This window comes from Eschscholzia californica, unplaced genomic scaffold (genome assembly GCF_041429995.1).
Source record: "Eschscholzia californica isolate CP2 unplaced genomic scaffold, dmEscCali1.0.p SCAF_6, whole genome shotgun sequence".
NCBI lineage: Eukaryota > Viridiplantae > Streptophyta > Magnoliopsida > Ranunculales > Papaveraceae > Eschscholzia > Eschscholzia californica.
The window spans coordinates 38,079,134-38,094,892 of NW_028238483.1; the positions used below are offsets into that span (position 1 = coordinate 38,079,134).

At 36.0% G+C, this 15,759-nt stretch overlaps 3 protein-coding genes across 3 annotated transcripts; 2 read left to right on the top strand and 1 right to left on the bottom strand.

Moving 5' to 3' along the window:
* Positions 1 to 1,778: 1,778 nt before the first annotated feature.
* LOC147534518 (Thioredoxin superfamily protein) lies at positions 1,779 to 3,459 on the top strand. Its single transcript, XM_086647648.1, has 3 exons — positions 1,779 to 2,029; positions 2,131 to 2,220; positions 3,268 to 3,459. Exons 1-3 carry the CDS (start codon positions 1,796 to 1,798, stop codon positions 3,346 to 3,348), a joined length of 405 nt encoding a protein of 134 aa, XP_086503774.1. The 5' UTR covers positions 1,779 to 1,795; the 3' UTR covers positions 3,349 to 3,459.
* A 563-nt stretch (positions 3,460 to 4,022) lies between these two features.
* Positions 4,023 to 7,277, bottom strand: LOC147534519 (transmembrane emp24 domain-containing protein p24delta3-like). The gene is made up of 4 exons (XM_086648839.1): positions 6,858 to 7,277; positions 5,005 to 5,217; positions 4,514 to 4,590; positions 4,023 to 4,390 (listed from the first exon to the last, which is right to left on the bottom strand). Exons 1-4 carry the CDS (start codon positions 7,065 to 7,067, stop codon positions 4,246 to 4,248), a joined length of 645 nt encoding a protein of 214 aa, XP_086504965.1. The 5' UTR covers positions 7,068 to 7,277; the 3' UTR covers positions 4,023 to 4,245.
* A 1,842-nt stretch (positions 7,278 to 9,119) lies between these two features.
* LOC147534520 (DNA ligase) lies at positions 9,120 to 15,718 on the top strand. Its single transcript, XM_086646517.1, has 9 exons — positions 9,120 to 9,384; positions 11,264 to 11,369; positions 11,942 to 12,237; positions 12,474 to 12,579; positions 12,671 to 13,036; positions 13,129 to 13,208; positions 13,302 to 13,426; positions 14,326 to 14,547; positions 15,324 to 15,718. The coding sequence occupies exons 1-9, from the start codon at positions 9,257 to 9,259 to the stop codon at positions 15,347 to 15,349; spliced, it is 1,455 nt and encodes a 484-aa protein (XP_086502643.1). The 5' UTR covers positions 9,120 to 9,256; the 3' UTR covers positions 15,350 to 15,718.
* Positions 15,719 to 15,759: the final 41 nt, after the last annotated feature.

Consider the following 15,759-nt stretch of genomic DNA (forward strand, 5'->3'; position numbering starts at 1 on the left):
CTTCACTCTTGGCATTCTTTGTGGGTTTTGGACTGGTCTAAGTCCGTAATGTTCAAGCCTAACACATATTTCAGCTGAGTACCCTCGGACTTGCCAGTATGTGGGAGGTACAAAAGTGATGGCCGGCCTGAGTAATAAGGCCTGGCGCATATAGATGTTCCCTTGTAAAATAACAGCACACCATTGTTCATAGTGAGGGCATTTTTTGTTGAGAAGTAACTTTTGATGATGAGAGCTCCCATGAAAGAGAATTCATAATTAAGTTATAGGGTTTACTTTTTGTATTGAACAAGAACAATTTTTTTTAAACTAGTGGTATCATTGTCTCATTTATGAAACTTGAAACGATATAACACTGAACAGTGGGATACAGATATGAAGAAACAACTATAGTTGAAAAAGTACTACTACACTTACTATGGTTTTTTTTCTCTTACACTCATTCCTAGACTATTGTGAAATATAACATATGTCAACTAAAGAGGATCACCTCCATTGCCATCCTCTCCGGCACCATCAAGAAGTCTGAAGTCTATAATGGAGTTCCCTTTGTTCTCGTCTAGTTGAGGTTCGATAAAAGTTATTTACAAGCTTTCTTTAAATAGTTAATACTAGTATAACAAATCCAATTAAAAGATACATACGTTACCACCTAACTAAATTAGGGTACACACATGTATTTACATGTATTAGTGTCATCAGAGTTTCTTTGACACTTGAGAGGATTAAGATCAATTAATCTTTTTCGATTGGTTCAATAATCTATAGCCCATGAGACAGAATTTTATTATTAGGTAGCAAAGTTCCTTTTCCATGCACACATTTGTTTCTTTTCCCTCCATCTAAAATATAAAAATATAAATGCATGAAGAAAAGAGGTTCATGGAACATATAAAGAAAGATCACATGAAGCCATGAAATTCTAATTATAAAAGGTACGTAGGTAAAGTTAGAAAGTTCTTTGAAAATACAAATGCATTATTGGGGTATACTACTATACTATATATATAATGTATCTACAACAACCATATCTTTCTTTTCTGATACATAATATAGTATAACATTTAACCCAAAAGTATGAAGGCCACAAAAGAAATTGAAGAAAAAAAGATAAAAATGTAGTAAAATAGAAAAATAAAAAAAGAAATATACATACATGTACATAAATGTAGTGGTGTATTTTTTTCAATGAATTCTTTATCATGCTATTATGCTAATCTCTCTCTCTCTTTTATTTTATTTTTTTATTTTTGTATTTTCAATTAGTATTATCCTCACTTTGCTACCACTGCCCATGAAGAGAAAGGAATCCTTTTCCATAGGGAAATTATTAAAAATAAAAATATATTTAGTTTAATTGGATTCCCTCTGAAAAGTATTTTTGGGAATATATGTGTAAGTTATATGTTTGGTCACTATATGGTAGAAAATCCATAGGTATGGATATGCTAGATACCTGTCATGTAATGGCGATATATCCAAAATACATGTTCTTATACATAAAAGTTAAAATGTTTTGTAAGTCGTAAACAAGTTTTTGAAGAATCATCATTAGATAATCTATTTCACTACTTTTTTTTTTTTGGTTGAAGGATCTATTTCACTATTTGGGTGATTGGGTAGGTGTATCCAAACAAATTTTGGGAGAAAAAAAAAAGTAAAGGGTGGTAGGGGTGCTAATAAAGTATTGAGAGCGCCTTTAAAACAACCCAAGAGTAAACTGGGCTTCTGAAAGCTCTTCTCTACCCAATAAGACCATCAAGGGTATGTATGTACTCAAACTTTAGAGAAGACAATGGCAATGGCAGCAGCTTCAGCATCATCATCATCCATGGCTTTCTTATCTCGACAAAGACCAAAATGGGTTTCATTAATCCCTAAATCTTCTATTTCAACCCAATCAAATCCATCAAGAAAGCTTGTTCTTTATAGCAAACCAGGTTGTTGTTTATGTGATGGTCTTAAAGAAAAGCTTCAAGCTGCTTTCTCTCTCAATGGCCCTAATTCTCTTTCTGATGTTCAGTTACAGGTTATCTTTCATAACCAATTACTTGCTTCTTTTCAAAAACTGTCATCCTAGGTTTTATTGTTTGATTTGGTTTTTTCCTGGGTTTTAATTTTTTGGTGCAGGTAAGAGATATTACAAGCAATCCTGAATGGGAGAAGGCTTACCAATATGAAATACCTGTCTTGGCTAGAGTTCTCTCTGATGGAACTGAGGTTAGTTTTTTTTTTTTTTCATTTTGGACTTTGGGTTTGTCTCAATTATGGCTATTGGGTTTTGCATATTTTGAGTCTTTTTGAGTTGCTTTGGACTTTGTATGTTGAAATACTTCTGTGATTTGGTAATGTGGAGTTTTTGCTATTTGAAGTGTGATTCAGACATGGAATTTGTGAATATTGAAATGTTTTTGAGCAGAAAAGATTGAATGTTTTTTATTATTATTGTGTAGAATTGAAGTGTTTTAGTAGCAGAGCTTCATTCAAATATATCAAAATGATGTCTTGTTTATATGGTTGATGTTCTAGAAACTTTATATGGAATGGCAAATGCTTTTTTTCATTCACTAGGTAGGAGTTAATGAGATGACATAATATGAAGCTTAGATGCAAAACATTGAGATTCAGTATAGAAATATGGACAATGATTTGTAGTTTTGAAGTGACATATCATTATGTAGTCGACATATTGGGGGAAATCAGCCTTTGCGGAGATGAAAATGTTTTGTTCGTGACGTGGCTTGGTTATGCTCTATTGGAAAATTTTAACTGCCTTGGTACTATGTCGATGCCTCAAATTTTACACCACCTAATAGCTACAACGATCTTAAGTGACTTCTCATGGATGTGTTATGTGTAAAACAACAAGAGGAAAAGTCTGAAGACCTCACTCGTTGTATTCGACACCTCATACTGGTGTCTGATATTGCTACACATCATATGTAGCCCAGGATTGTGTGTATGTGTGTGTGTTTTATGTCCAAATAGATATACATCGTGCATCTTGCATATCTTAGCCATTACATGAAATCCCTAGATGATCTTTAGGGTGAAGCTGCCCTGCAGCGGAAGCCTACATTTCCCCGTTAGAATGATTTTGAGACTGCTTGATCGTTAGTAACTTGTCCGTCAGTAAGTCTGCTGATTGGTAGAAAAGCAAACTACTTGACAAAAATTTCATAGAAATGCCGGACCAGTCATTGATCTACTTGTGCATATAAAATTTGTATGAAATTGAAAGGTTACAGTGAAATTTTTTGCTTGCAGGAAACCCTTCCAAGATTATCTCCTCGTCTGGGTGTTGAACTCATTCAGAAGAAAATTGCAGCTGCATTGAAGCAAGAATAGTTTTTGTAGGTTTCCATAATGTAATTTTACAATCTTGTTACTCTTATATACAAGACTAATTTGGTCTCAATTGCATCAGAATTAAGAAATTTCATGGTTGATTCATCTTCATTAACGTCCATTTCCATACGCTGTTAACATATTTGTCTTGGACCTCTTGATTATGCAGATTTCCGGTCACTCTTTGTTCTTCTGATCACCGTAAGCATGTTTTAGGGCCTAATTTCATTGAACTTAATGATCAGAAACTTGGGGGTTTGCTAAAAGTGCCGGTGGCTACTGAGAAAAGCAAATGCTAATCTGTGATTCACTTTTTGGCAAATGCCAACCAACTGTATGTCCCTTCTCTGCCTTCATCCAAACATGTTCTAAGTCGGATAGCCTGGCCTGTCGCCTGCTTTTACCCGAGCTCCGTATTTTGGAGCTCCACCAGTCCGATGATTGACCCTAAAGTGCAGTAAGAAGTGGACCTTTAATCAGATTGGTTTACATGGGCACAGAGAAGAACTCTCACAATTCATTCTATAGCCATTTGTACGCCCTAAGACTGATAAATACTCTCATTGTACACCCCGAGTGACGTCCCAAAACTGAATGTTCTCTCTCTCTCTCACACACACTACGAATGTTCTCAAAGTTGTTCGTGGAGAAAGTAGAACTTTCCTATAAGCAGATTTTGGTTCACCATAACACTTACAATACAAATAAAGAATATTCATAAACCTCTGCAAACATGATTTCAGGGTACTTGAATTTCATGGACGTATCATTTTTCGTGGAATCAGTTTTCTTACTCAATTACAAGATTACATAACAGAACGTCCAAAAGCAGAGACCGAACTCATTAATAATAAATAGATCCCGTTTTCTTCCTTTTTCAACTTTTTTCTAGACATTCTAGATAAGCTTTTTCTTTTGGAAGAAATGCTTCAAATGCCACAACTGTAATGCAGAAACTCCAATACAAACACCCAGAGACATAATGCTAAACCACGCCACTCTTGCATTTGTTTTCTCGCTCACTTCCCTCATCTCTGCTTCCCTGTGAGTCAGATACGTTTCGTCAATAAATTAGGGTTTACAAATACTGCTGCACAAAGAACATCTACACATTGGCGATAAGAGTCTGATACTATAACTATCTATAAAGAGAGACAAAACATGCCTGGTTCTGAGGTACAATAAATTCTCATGGATGGCCTCCACTAATCCGTCGAGTTTCCTCAGTTCAAGCTCAACTCCCTGCAAGATCAAGTAGTGAATAAGAAACATAAAAAAGGAAACCAAACCTAATGAAATGGCTTGATGTGTTAGCTCAAAAGAGATGAATATAATGATGTGAACTTGTCAGGGGACTTTAGTTGGCTGCCAGCTAGGGCTGATCATGGAGCAAGCGATCCTTTTGAAGGTGTCTAATTTGCATCAGAGTCTATCCAGATCTCAGACTAACCCTGGTTGGGAAATAGGATCCTAGATTGGCAGATACATATAGTGGCCCGTGAAACGCAGGTTGAGGCAACCCTAAGGACCACAAGTTCAACAGTGGACCACCCAAACTATGGCTACTTTTGGTTTCAGTAGGTGTAGAGAAACCAATGGTACTAGTTTAGAGCATATGAAAGGAAGAAAATCCCAAATTACAAGTGAGCTGATCACCTCAATCTTTTCTTTTCTAGCAACTGATTCCCAGTCCCTTGCTGCAATCCCAATTTTCCAGTCAAGGTTGATACTTACTCCTTCGGTTCCCTTTTGATGCTCATTCACCCAGAAACAGGCAAGATAATTACCTGCCTCGCTGGTTGTAAATGCAAACTGCCCATTGGTTATATTCTCCTTACTGTGAAGAGTATTCCCATAGGGTGAAGTAACCTACAAAAGGAAAAGAAGAGCTTTATTTACTAGCAAGCGAACACAATGAGAAATTCCTCCCAACTTGACAGTTCGAATTATCTGTCATTTTAATGGGTGTTGTCATAAGAGTAACTGAAGCATATAAATTGAGATTAGAAAGCTACAAATAGAAGAAAAAGGTTTTATTAAATAGTATGTCGTACGTATCAAACTTTTACGAATGTATCCACCTTGAGAAGGAAAAAATGAAGCGAGAAAAGAAAATAGGTAGGTTAACCTTTGAAAGATAACTGTTAGAAGGATACACGGATTATTTAATAATTGCAATTTAAGCCGACTTGGTAGCTGACATTGGGCGATTTTGGGCTCGCTATAATTTTATCAGGCCCGAAATTTGAAGAGGTTTGCAAATCCGTCAGGTAGAACCATGATAACCTCGTGCTGTATGCTGGCCGAGAAGTTTTATCCAACTACATTCTACCACGTATTAAGAAATTGATCAAATAAGGGTGTTCAGAAATCTTTATGGTGAAAACCATTGACCGCCAGGAAAAGGAAGAAATGAGGTTTCCAATTAGGATGATACCACTCGTTCATTTAAAGCTATGATCATTAAATCTCACATGATGTGAGTCACATCTATTTTCATCAGAGATGAACTTTTCTCGTTCCTTTAAGATAACATTGTGAGAACTCCGCAGATGAATCAAGTCTTTATACTTTCAGAGGTTATATAGTATCAGTTTCGTTGATATCCAGGTGTGTAAAACCAGTTGTATTTCCGTTTATATATCCTGGATTCTAAATTGAGACAGACCTGTAGAAATTTCATTTCCACAAGACAGCTTGCGAAGGAGTGAAGGACTAACGGAGACCTATAGAAACTGACCATTATCCTAGGGTTTTGCACAACTCCGTGGTTTCTCATTCGACTAAGAGGTGCCATGTCCAAATATGTCAAACCAACAAAATTTTCTGAAAACTGGATTCCATGATCCGTCCATATAAGAATGGGAATTTCAATGTCCTGAAGAAAAATCAAATATCCGCAAAACAGATGATCTTGGTGGAGTTCTTTGAGCTAATTTTATGAGATTTCAATAGTTTTTTGTAGATAATGATGACACTTGTGAACCTCGATAACGTGATGCCTTCAATCGATCTCGGTTGTCTACTTCCCAAATTGGGTTGAGTTTCAGAGCATGAACTTCAACTAATCGAAGTTCTAATTTCAGTTTTTCAATGCGTATCAACTACCAAGTTTCTTCGGAAACACATCTAAGACCAAATTCATCACAAATCTAACTACCTCAACCTGGGTAACAAAAAAAAACCAATCTTTATACTATTGAAAGTTCAACAATCTATATCCTTTGAAACCTATAAACAGATTATATGAAAAACCATTACCCAGTATATATCATTACTAAATTTAGGTCTGAAACCTTAACACAATAAAAAACTTAAGATGCAAAATAAGTAATTGACCTATCAAGGATAATAAGATTTCAATAAAAATCTTAGCTTTGAAATTCAAAAACTATTCCCAAATTCATGAACAAAAAACCCTATCTTAATCCCTAAACAAGACGGGTAACGCAGATTTTATGATAATAATGGTGACCCAAGTGAATTGAGAAGATAGATCGGAGGAATACCTTAGAAGAGATGGTTGGGATCTTATCTGGATCTTCAGAAACAACAGTATAATCAGCTAAGACGACGGTGTTTGTTTGAATTTCCTCAGAAACACACTTGGTTCCTGAGCTTGGAAGGTTCAACCATATTGATTGCCCTAAAGGAAGAAGATAACAACATGTTAACAAGATCAGAAGAGTTCTGCTCGTGGTAATCTTCTTATTTGCCATTTTCGAACAGTAGAGTAGAATTCTCTTTCTCTCTCTAGATTTCTTTCTAACTCTGGAGTTATTTTCTCTCTCTAGAACTGGTCGATGACAGAAGAAGACTGGGAGAACTGTTTAATGAAGGTCGGATCGCTGGCGTTTTATCTTGGCACGTTATTTCTACTTTTTTTTTTTTTTTTTTGTTAAGAGACGTTATTTCTACTTATTCAATATCAAAGCATTGTGAGTTAATTCCAATTTGACCCCCCGTATTTGTCTCTCACTCTAATTTGGCTCTTAAACCATGATTCAGTTAATCAAACTTAACTATAATTGAAATGGTGAAACCCTAGGATTTGAGAGGAAAAAGAAGAGGGAGATTGATTTGTTTTTTTATGTCGAAGGTCGCCGGTAATGACTACTAACCATCTGCCGACGACTCTTCTGACAAGTAAGAAAGTTGGAAGGACAGAGAAGTAAAGATTTTTGAAATAGGGGAAGAAAAGGGGAAAAAAAAGTGACTACTAATTTTGATTGACGAAATTATGGCCTTGGAGCTCAAAATAAAATATTATACAAAATATAAGGTCAAGTTTTCTAATCGGTCACAAATCGAGGACCAAATTGAAATGAACCCAAACAATTATTTGGTCAAACTTGAAATCCAACTACCCAAGAAGAAGTCAATTACAAGGATAAGAAATTAGAAAACAAAAATAAGGTGTTTTTCAAGGTCTCGGCACTGTGCTCTATGTTTAATGTTTTCTTGGTGGGGGTTTTTGTGCAAACTTAAGCAAGTCTATGGAAACCAGTGCAAATATTATGTCATCTTCCTAGGCAAGAAAAATGATTCTTTATTACTAATATTCATAGTTGGATTTAAGTTAAGACATCATTCAACTTAATAGCAGGCAGGGCATAGTGATAAGTAAAATCTTAACTTGATAGCGTTCTAATGCGGTTGAGATTTGTTAGTGTGATCAACGAGGAAGACAAATGGATTTTCTCTCTTGTAAACTCTACCCAAGGTGAAGAGAGGGTTATCTTTCTTCTCTGTCCTTTTTATTTTCGAATTGTCAATGTACCTCGAACTTTTGATCTCTAGGGTAGAAGACTAAACCTCTTACAATTCCAGATTTCCATCTAAGAATTATCTCCCAACTCCCACCACCATTTCTTCTCCACACCGATAATCGTTGTTGACAAACTGTCATAGTTCCTCCTCCCACCACCATTATTTCTATCTCGTTCTTCCCTCTCTCTCCTTCTTCCTTTTATCTATTTGTTCGAGCGAAGGAGAATGTCCCTTTCGACATAACAGATAAAGAGAGAAAGATGAAGAAAGTGTGAGAAGATGAATGGAGGTAGTGGTGGTTGGAGGAGCAGAGGGATGAGAAAAAGGAGAAATGAGTGAAACAGTGGTGGTGGTCGAAGGTGTAACCGGAGATGGGAAGAGATAATGACTGAAATAGTGGTGGTCGACTTAGTCAATTCATTGTTAAGCGCAATGTAATTTTGAAGCTCGACTTGATCAATTCATTATGACCAAATTTGATTAAAGACAATGTTACTTTTGAGGGTTAAGTTCACCCTCCTGACAAAAATCTCTTATCAACGGCGACCTTAATTGCAAAAAAAGAATTTCTTTTCATCTTCTTCCTTCCTTCCTTCCTTCTTCATTAGATTCCTTCTTATTCTTCTTATTACGCTCCTCCTTTTTTTACTTCTTCCCTCTCTTATCTCTCCCCTTCGCCACGCGATCTGAGAGGAACACCAGGTCCAGACGGATTTATCAGACCGTTAACGAAGGGAATCCTCCCCTTTGCCGGCAATAAAGAGAGAAGAGAGAGAGATGAGAGGGAAGAGGAAGGAAGGAAACGAAGAAGAGAAGGAAAAAAAGGAAGAAAAAAGATAGACAAAAAAAAAAAAAAATCAGTGAAGGTCGTCGGCTTGCTTTGACAAACGATCTGACAGGCCGTTAAGTCAAACATTAGTTGAGGCATGGCCTTTAACTAAACTAGAGACTGCCTTTAACCAGATTGCCTAACTAAACTTTGGATTGCCTTTAGCACAAATGTGGTATAAGACAATGCCAAAATGTCCCCCCTTTCAAAATTTTAGTACCAGTACTAGTGAAAGCTGCGAAACATTTGCAGACTTGTACTGGGTGGAGTGAGAGAGAGGTAGAGAGAGAAAGATAGAGAGAGAGAGAGATGGAGGAGATGAAGGATATCAAGAGCGTGAAAGAAGAGGTGAAGGTCGAAGAAGAAGAACAAGATATCGAGAAAGAGATAACTTCCGCTATGCGCGCACGAATAGGGCATTTCAAAGAACAGGCTAAGTAAGAAGAATTCGCTCCCTTTTTTTTTTTTTGTTCTTTTGATTTCCAACTTCTTCTGTTTTGCTTCCTAGGGTTTAGTTAAAATTTTAATATCTCCATGTTTAATTTGATCTTCAATTGGTTTCTCTCTCTAGATCAATAGTTCCCATTGCAAAAATGGACGATTTTTAAGCACTCTTTTTCTATTTGAATTTTTGGTTCCAACGATTTTCAACTAACAATACTGATAATTTGATGAAAGATTAGAACTTGGGTAATGGAGTAAACTGTAGAATCGAGAAGAAAAAAGCTTACTCGATAAATCAAACTTTGATTTGCTCAATGTAAGACCTAGATTATGCATTATAGGGTATAAAGAAATATTAGCACTTCATCTTATTGAGCAGAGTCGAAAAACAATCGGCTGGGGTTTTTAGTAAAACTTGGTGATTGAGGGATGACGAAAATTACTTCCAAAATCATGTGTGTGATAAATCAAGGAAGCACTCCACAAGTCATAAATGGAAAAGCACAGAACGAGGTCTTCAGTCAACGATTGCTTGAGCCATTCTAATGCCATTTCCAACCTAAAGCAACTCTCTTTTGATTTCGTGCTGACTAATACGTATCACGAACTGTAGATATTAGCGGAATGTACTTATATTTCATTTTTAACGAGGAAGGAAAGATATTAGCGGAATGTACTTATATTTACTACGAATTCTATGTAAGGAGAAAAAGACTTAACTTAGTAAGAATAGATTGTCTTAGCCACGTGGTGACAGAAGAATCAGACATTAAGGATTAACTGCGAATCTCCGATCTACTATATACTTGCACATAGTTTTACCCCGTGGTCCATCGCATGCTTGGACAATTCCATATCGATCATCTTAAAAGGAGATTTAATGCCTTAAGGAAGTTCGCATCGATAACGCAAACATATCGTCGTATCCTAATAAAAATCAGTACGTAGTCAAGTCTTCCTGTAACTGCTAATTTTAGTACAACTGTACAACTTAGAAGTGTTGTTCTGGATATTTTTGGGGTACTAATAGTTTTCCTATTACCTATCTGAACTCACCGAAATATTTCCATTTCCTTGCCTGCTGAAATTTCCACTGGAACCGAAATTTAATTAGCTTCTCCTAACGATGCGATCAAGGGATTAAAATTTCAAAATTTTCAGCCAAAATATTTTCATTTCCATGTCTACAGAAATTTCCACCGAAACCAAAATTTCAATCCGTGGTTTGCATAATTAGTTTCAAGAATTTAGACATGATCGGGAAATTGTTTAAAATGTTGGGTTTATAACTTTAGTAGTTCAGATAAATGGACAACATGTCTGAGTCTTTGAGGTGATCTTGTACATGATTGTGCTTCTGTATGACGGTGTTGAGGGGTAAAGATAAAATCGAAGGGAAATGAAACACTACTTATTTTATTCATTTCGAAAAGTAAGAGCAGTATCCGTTTCCTTCTGTCTCCCACTTTTTATCTAGTTGTTTTATTTGATTAAGTGTTATTTGTAGTTTAAACTGCAATTGCTATTGGAAAATGCTAAATGGCCCTTCAATAAATGGTTTGAGAAGGAAAAATTACTAATGTCATACGCCATGTGAAAATTTTGCCTTCTCGGGCCATTTATTATCGGGCCTAGTAGCTCTGTCAAATGTTATTCGATGTGGTTCTTACTCTGTTATTTTGCGTGCTCTTGTATTCCTAATCTTGGAAATTTTACAAGTTAGCTACAAAAACAGGAATTTGTTTTAGATCTTGTCACGAAACTAGGATATTTGGAAATTGGAATTACATACCTAGTTCTCTCACTTTTTGTTTGAGGGCTTGATTACTTTAAGATTATAATTGATGTGCTTCCCATTGTTACTTCTTACAGTTCATTGACTCTCGAGGGAGTTCGAAGAGTATTAGAGAAGGACTTGGGCTTGGAGTCATTTTCATTGGATGTCCATAAGAGGTTCATAAAGCAATGCTTGCAAGAGGTAACTGATTAGATTAATTAACTTTGGTCTATTGTAAGCCAGTATACTCTTAATAGCATTATGTAGCTTGTAACATGTTTTTGGTCTATTGTAAGCCAGTATATTTAATTATTTATATATAGTCTAAGATGTCACTATTTCTTCTGCTATTCCCCCTGATGTGTAGCATATTGTCTGAGCGTGATATGCAGCTAATAGTAGATACGGACTAATAGGAACCTCGTAACAGAGAAGGACACTTTCCTTAGAGATGCTCTTTTGTATTTTTATGGGTTTCCAAAATTGCATACATTCTTGAAAGCTTTCTTTGCCATTTTAATGGTCAAGTTTGCCATTTTTACCAACTAGACCTGTTTAACAGTCATCTTCACCCAAGTACCCAGTGGCTCTTTCGTAGAGTAGGGGGCTAGGGGCTGTAGGGCCTTCACTATTGTTCTGGAACCTCTAGGGATTGTTTATTTGATGCATAAAAGTATGCATAATTGATTTAGAACTGTATTGTTTGAATGATCTTATGTTTTCTAGTTAGGCTTGTATAACTATAAATACTATCTTTAACCTTGTTTTACCAGTGCTTTGATAGCGCCGATGAGGAGAGCGTGTCCAGGAACTCAGAGGAGAACGTGGAAGAAACTCTTCAGTCGGAAAAAGAAGGAAAGGAAAAACTTCCTGCAGTTCAGATTAAAAATGAAATAAAAGCATCTGGTTCTGAAGATGAGGAAAAGAAGCACAGTTCTCCAGTTTTAGACCAATCGAAGCAACAGGAAACTAAGGATATTCAAAGTGCCAAATCTGAAAAAAAACCAACAGAAGAAACGATAAAGAATGCTATGAAAAAGAGGGCTTCTTATTTCAGAGATAATTCGGAGTAAGCTATTCGACTTTTTCTATCACTACCATTTTTTTTGCAGTTAGTTTTTGTGGTAAAAACTCATGAAGGTCCTCACAGTATTACCAGTTTCACTTTTTTTTCTTGATTAACTTCCTTTTTGTCGTCTTGCTACCATGTCTGCTACCTGTCTTCTTGTCTATTCTTTCAAAAGGTTGTGTTCCCGTTACATACTTCGGACAATTAAAAGGATTATTTGTTGCTTACTTTTTCAGGACTGTTACTATGGTTGCAGTTCGTAGACTATTGGAAGAAGATCTTAAACTTGATAAAAATGCTCTTGATCCCTACAAAAAGTTCATTATTGCTCAACTAGATGAAGTAAGTGCTGTGTATAAGAAGCAAGAAGCTTCGATCTCTTTCATCAATCACATAACTCAAGCATCTTTTATTGTGCTTTATCATTTATCAGGTATTACAAAGCCCTGAGGTTACTGACTCTGCAAATGGGGTGAAGAGCAAAAACACAAAGGTTATATCTCCTAGAAGGAAGTCTGCGAAAGTAAGCAGTATAGGAAGTTCAGAATCCTCTGAAAAAGAAGACGAAGAAGAGTTCGATGAGGATGAAGTAAAACCAAAGAGAAAAGCTGCTCGAAAGGGAAAAAGACAGGATTCTGAAGTGAAAAACCGAAAAAGACCTGCCAAAGAGACCAAAACATCAAGTAACAAAAAGATGAAACCTATGAAACCGGCAGAGATGGAAAGTAGTGATGCAAGTGACCGTGGAAACCTCTCTGACGACGGTCATTCTCAGTCATCTGAAGAAGAGTCGGTTAAGGTCATACTCATATACTTAGTTCTTTCAATTGTTAAATTTGTGAAATTTTGATGAGTTAACATTCTTTACTTAATCATCTTTGGGGAACACAGAAAAAGAGAGAGGTTCCGACCCCTGTGTACGGAAAGCGTGTCGAGCATTTAAAATCAGTAATCAAATCGTGTGGAATGAGGTAAATGGTCTTCTCCTGTTCACTTCCATGAAACTGTGCAAGTGACCATTATTTCTTCCAGTTAAAGCTTTCTAAATTGTCCATATATCGCAGTGTGCCCCCCAATGTTTACAAGAGAGTGAAACAAGCACCTGAGAGCAAACGTGAGGCTAGCCTGATAAAGGAGTTGGAGGATATACTTGGTAAAGAAGGGCTGTCTACAAATCCTTCTGAAAAAGGTATGCAGTTAACTAGCAGGTTTCGGTAGTCCACGAATTTATGTTTCTATCCCGTGAAAAGTTCCTTACTGTTTTTCATTCAACGGAGTAACATTTTAGACGTCAAAGTCAATGGCCTGAAAGAACTTTGGAGGAGAATTTTAGAAGATTGGAAAACCGTTTGATTAGCATGAGTAAGTTTGTGGATGCAACTAGTGAACCCCAAATATTTCGAATTTTCGATTGTAAATTTTGGGCAAAACACAAGATATAGTTTAAAACTATAAGTTGCTAATATATATCCAATGATGTCAAAATTGTAAAATTCACAAGTTGACAACATTGTATATACCTATTTCTGTAGCATCTATTGTTTCATTTTCTTCTTAAATTAATTAGGAAATATTAAAGACAGTAAGATTGGATCGAATAGCCTAGGTCAATAATGTATATCTGACTGCTGTTATTGTTGCTAATACAACTTATTCTGATGTTCTTTTAGTTGCTACTCTTCTTTCTGAAAGGTTAATTGATTACTATCTTATTAGATTCATAATCATATTTATATATATACTTCTTGAGTGTAATATGTTCAATTATATATACATATATAGGTTTTGGTTCATTCCATATTTGTGCACTTCTTAACCTGTATTGCTCTAATGGGTTATGTTTATACGTACAAGTTAACATCTCAATTCATGTTGGGTAGCATTTATGTAAGGCTCTTTGTTTCTAGAAACTAGTGTTTTGTAGTTGACTCAATTACTTCTCTGCTTGGTTGATAGTACCTCTCTTCGCGATGGAATGTATTCTATTGCTATCTTTGTTTCTTGAACAAATTTCGGTCTTAAATGCTCAAGAAATATGAACTAGATATGTTGTTCATGAATGCGGAATGACAGTTATTTTCATCTCAGAAATCAAGGAAGTAAGAAAGAAAAAGGAAAGGACAAAAGAACTTGAAGGCATTGATGTTAGCAACATTGTTTCAAGTTCTCGCAGAAGGTCCTCATTCAATTTCATAATGCCTCCAAAGCCCAAGTCTCCCGTTGAAAGTGATGCTGATGATGAGGAAGGTTCTGATAATGAGGATGAGGAAGAAGAGGAAGATGACAGCAACAGTGAAGAGTCTAACGAGGGTAAGTTTGTAGGAATTTGATATTAAGGCCCCTCTCTCTTTTTAATGCTTACATTTATCAAAAACCAGGTCTTACTTGAGTATGATTTTGTTGGCCCTTGTATAATACGGGGTAAGCAAGGACCCCATCACGCGAGGGGTTCTAACTTGAACAGGTTGAACGGTAATGAAATCGGGTGAACAAAATTTACTGTGCTTTGCTCGCATGTGTATGACTTATCCCGTTCTCCGTCACACTAGAAGTAGGTCAACAGATAGCGTTCTCATATAACATGCGTCCTGATCAGCTACAACACTAAATTACTTGTTCTGTTATTGCAATACTATATATTTGTAAACCCTAATCCCAGTATCCGAACCTATGCAGCATCCATTGTTATAGAGATAGCAATATAGAGTTTCAGAGTTTGTATGTTATGATCTCTTGGTATGCAAGATTTTGGGTTAGTAAATGAGACCCAGTAGCAACAGTCATTTGTTGCTAGAATTTGTCGATCAAAGTTTGATATGAACATGTGAGTTGTCAGTAGATCTCTTAGATTAGTATAACCGGTTAACTTGAAGGTTTGCATAATGATACGAGGAAAATGTGTATAACATCTCTTTCGCCATCCTTCAGTAAGGGTAAAAATTCTCTATGATTAATTGGTGGTTGACTTAAAATTTGAATTCACTTGTAGTGATCGTCCTTGTTTTGTGGTGGCTCTCGTGTTTGAATGCTAGTATTTTCACCCTACGCTAACATTCTTTTGCTGCTGTTTTCTTCTTTATTGGCAGATATGGATGAAGAAGAGAGTGATTAAGTTTCACATCACCTTTGTTGGCTTGCTCATGTCAAATGATGAATCCAGAATCCAGAGGTTCAAAGTTCTGTCTCCATTGCAGCGAGTTGATTAGATTAATTTTTTTTTTCGTCTTTGGAGACGGATAGGTAGATTTGATGAACAACTAAACTATAAGCAGAGAGTAGATGGATAATTTAAGTTTGTGAGAATGGTGACGGCTAGACCCAATGTGAATATAATTGGTAATCTTATTATAGTTGGTAGACTTGGAAAGAAATAGATAATTAAAATGTGCAATAATTTGTTATTTGTTAGGGTTTGATTGAGAAAACAAAGATATCATCATGTACGATTATTATTGGGTTGCAAAATACTCAAATTTTCTTAGGTTTTGTTTCTGCTAATCCTGTGAATGATTCCATAGTAAT

What these genes read in the sequence shown, in the direction of transcription:
- LOC147534519 (XM_086648839.1), bottom strand. Translation starts at nt 7,067, where the DNA reads ATGGCAAATAAGAAGATTACCACGAGCAGAACTCTTCTGATCTTGTTA. An exon ending in CTAGAAAAGAAAAGATTGAG is followed by an intron (nt 4,591 to 5,004) that starts GTGATCAGCTCA and finishes TTGATCTTGCAG; the next exon opens with GGAGTTGAGCTTGAACTGAG. An exon ending in TTATTGTACCTCAGAACCAG is followed by an intron (nt 4,391 to 4,513) that starts GCATGTTTTGTC and finishes TCTGACTCACAG; the next exon opens with GGAAGCAGAGATGAGGGAAG.
- LOC147534520 (XM_086646517.1), top strand. Translation starts at nt 9,257, where the DNA reads ATGGAGGAGATGAAGGATATCAAGAGCGTGAAAGAAGAGGTGAAGGTC. An exon ending in CATTTCAAAGAACAGGCTAA is followed by an intron (nt 9,385 to 11,263) that starts GTAAGAAGAATT and finishes TACTTCTTACAG; the next exon opens with TTCATTGACTCTCGAGGGAG. An exon ending in TACAAATCCTTCTGAAAAAG is followed by an intron (nt 13,427 to 14,325) that starts GTATGCAGTTAA and finishes TTTTCATCTCAG; the next exon opens with AAATCAAGGAAGTAAGAAAG.
- LOC147534518 (XM_086647648.1), top strand. Translation starts at nt 1,796, where the DNA reads ATGGCAATGGCAGCAGCTTCAGCATCATCATCATCCATGGCTTTCTTA. An exon ending in TTTCTGATGTTCAGTTACAG is followed by an intron (nt 2,030 to 2,130) that starts GTTATCTTTCAT and finishes TTTTTGGTGCAG; the next exon opens with GTAAGAGATATTACAAGCAA. An exon ending in TTCTCTCTGATGGAACTGAG is followed by an intron (nt 2,221 to 3,267) that starts GTTAGTTTTTTT and finishes TTTTGCTTGCAG; the next exon opens with GAAACCCTTCCAAGATTATC.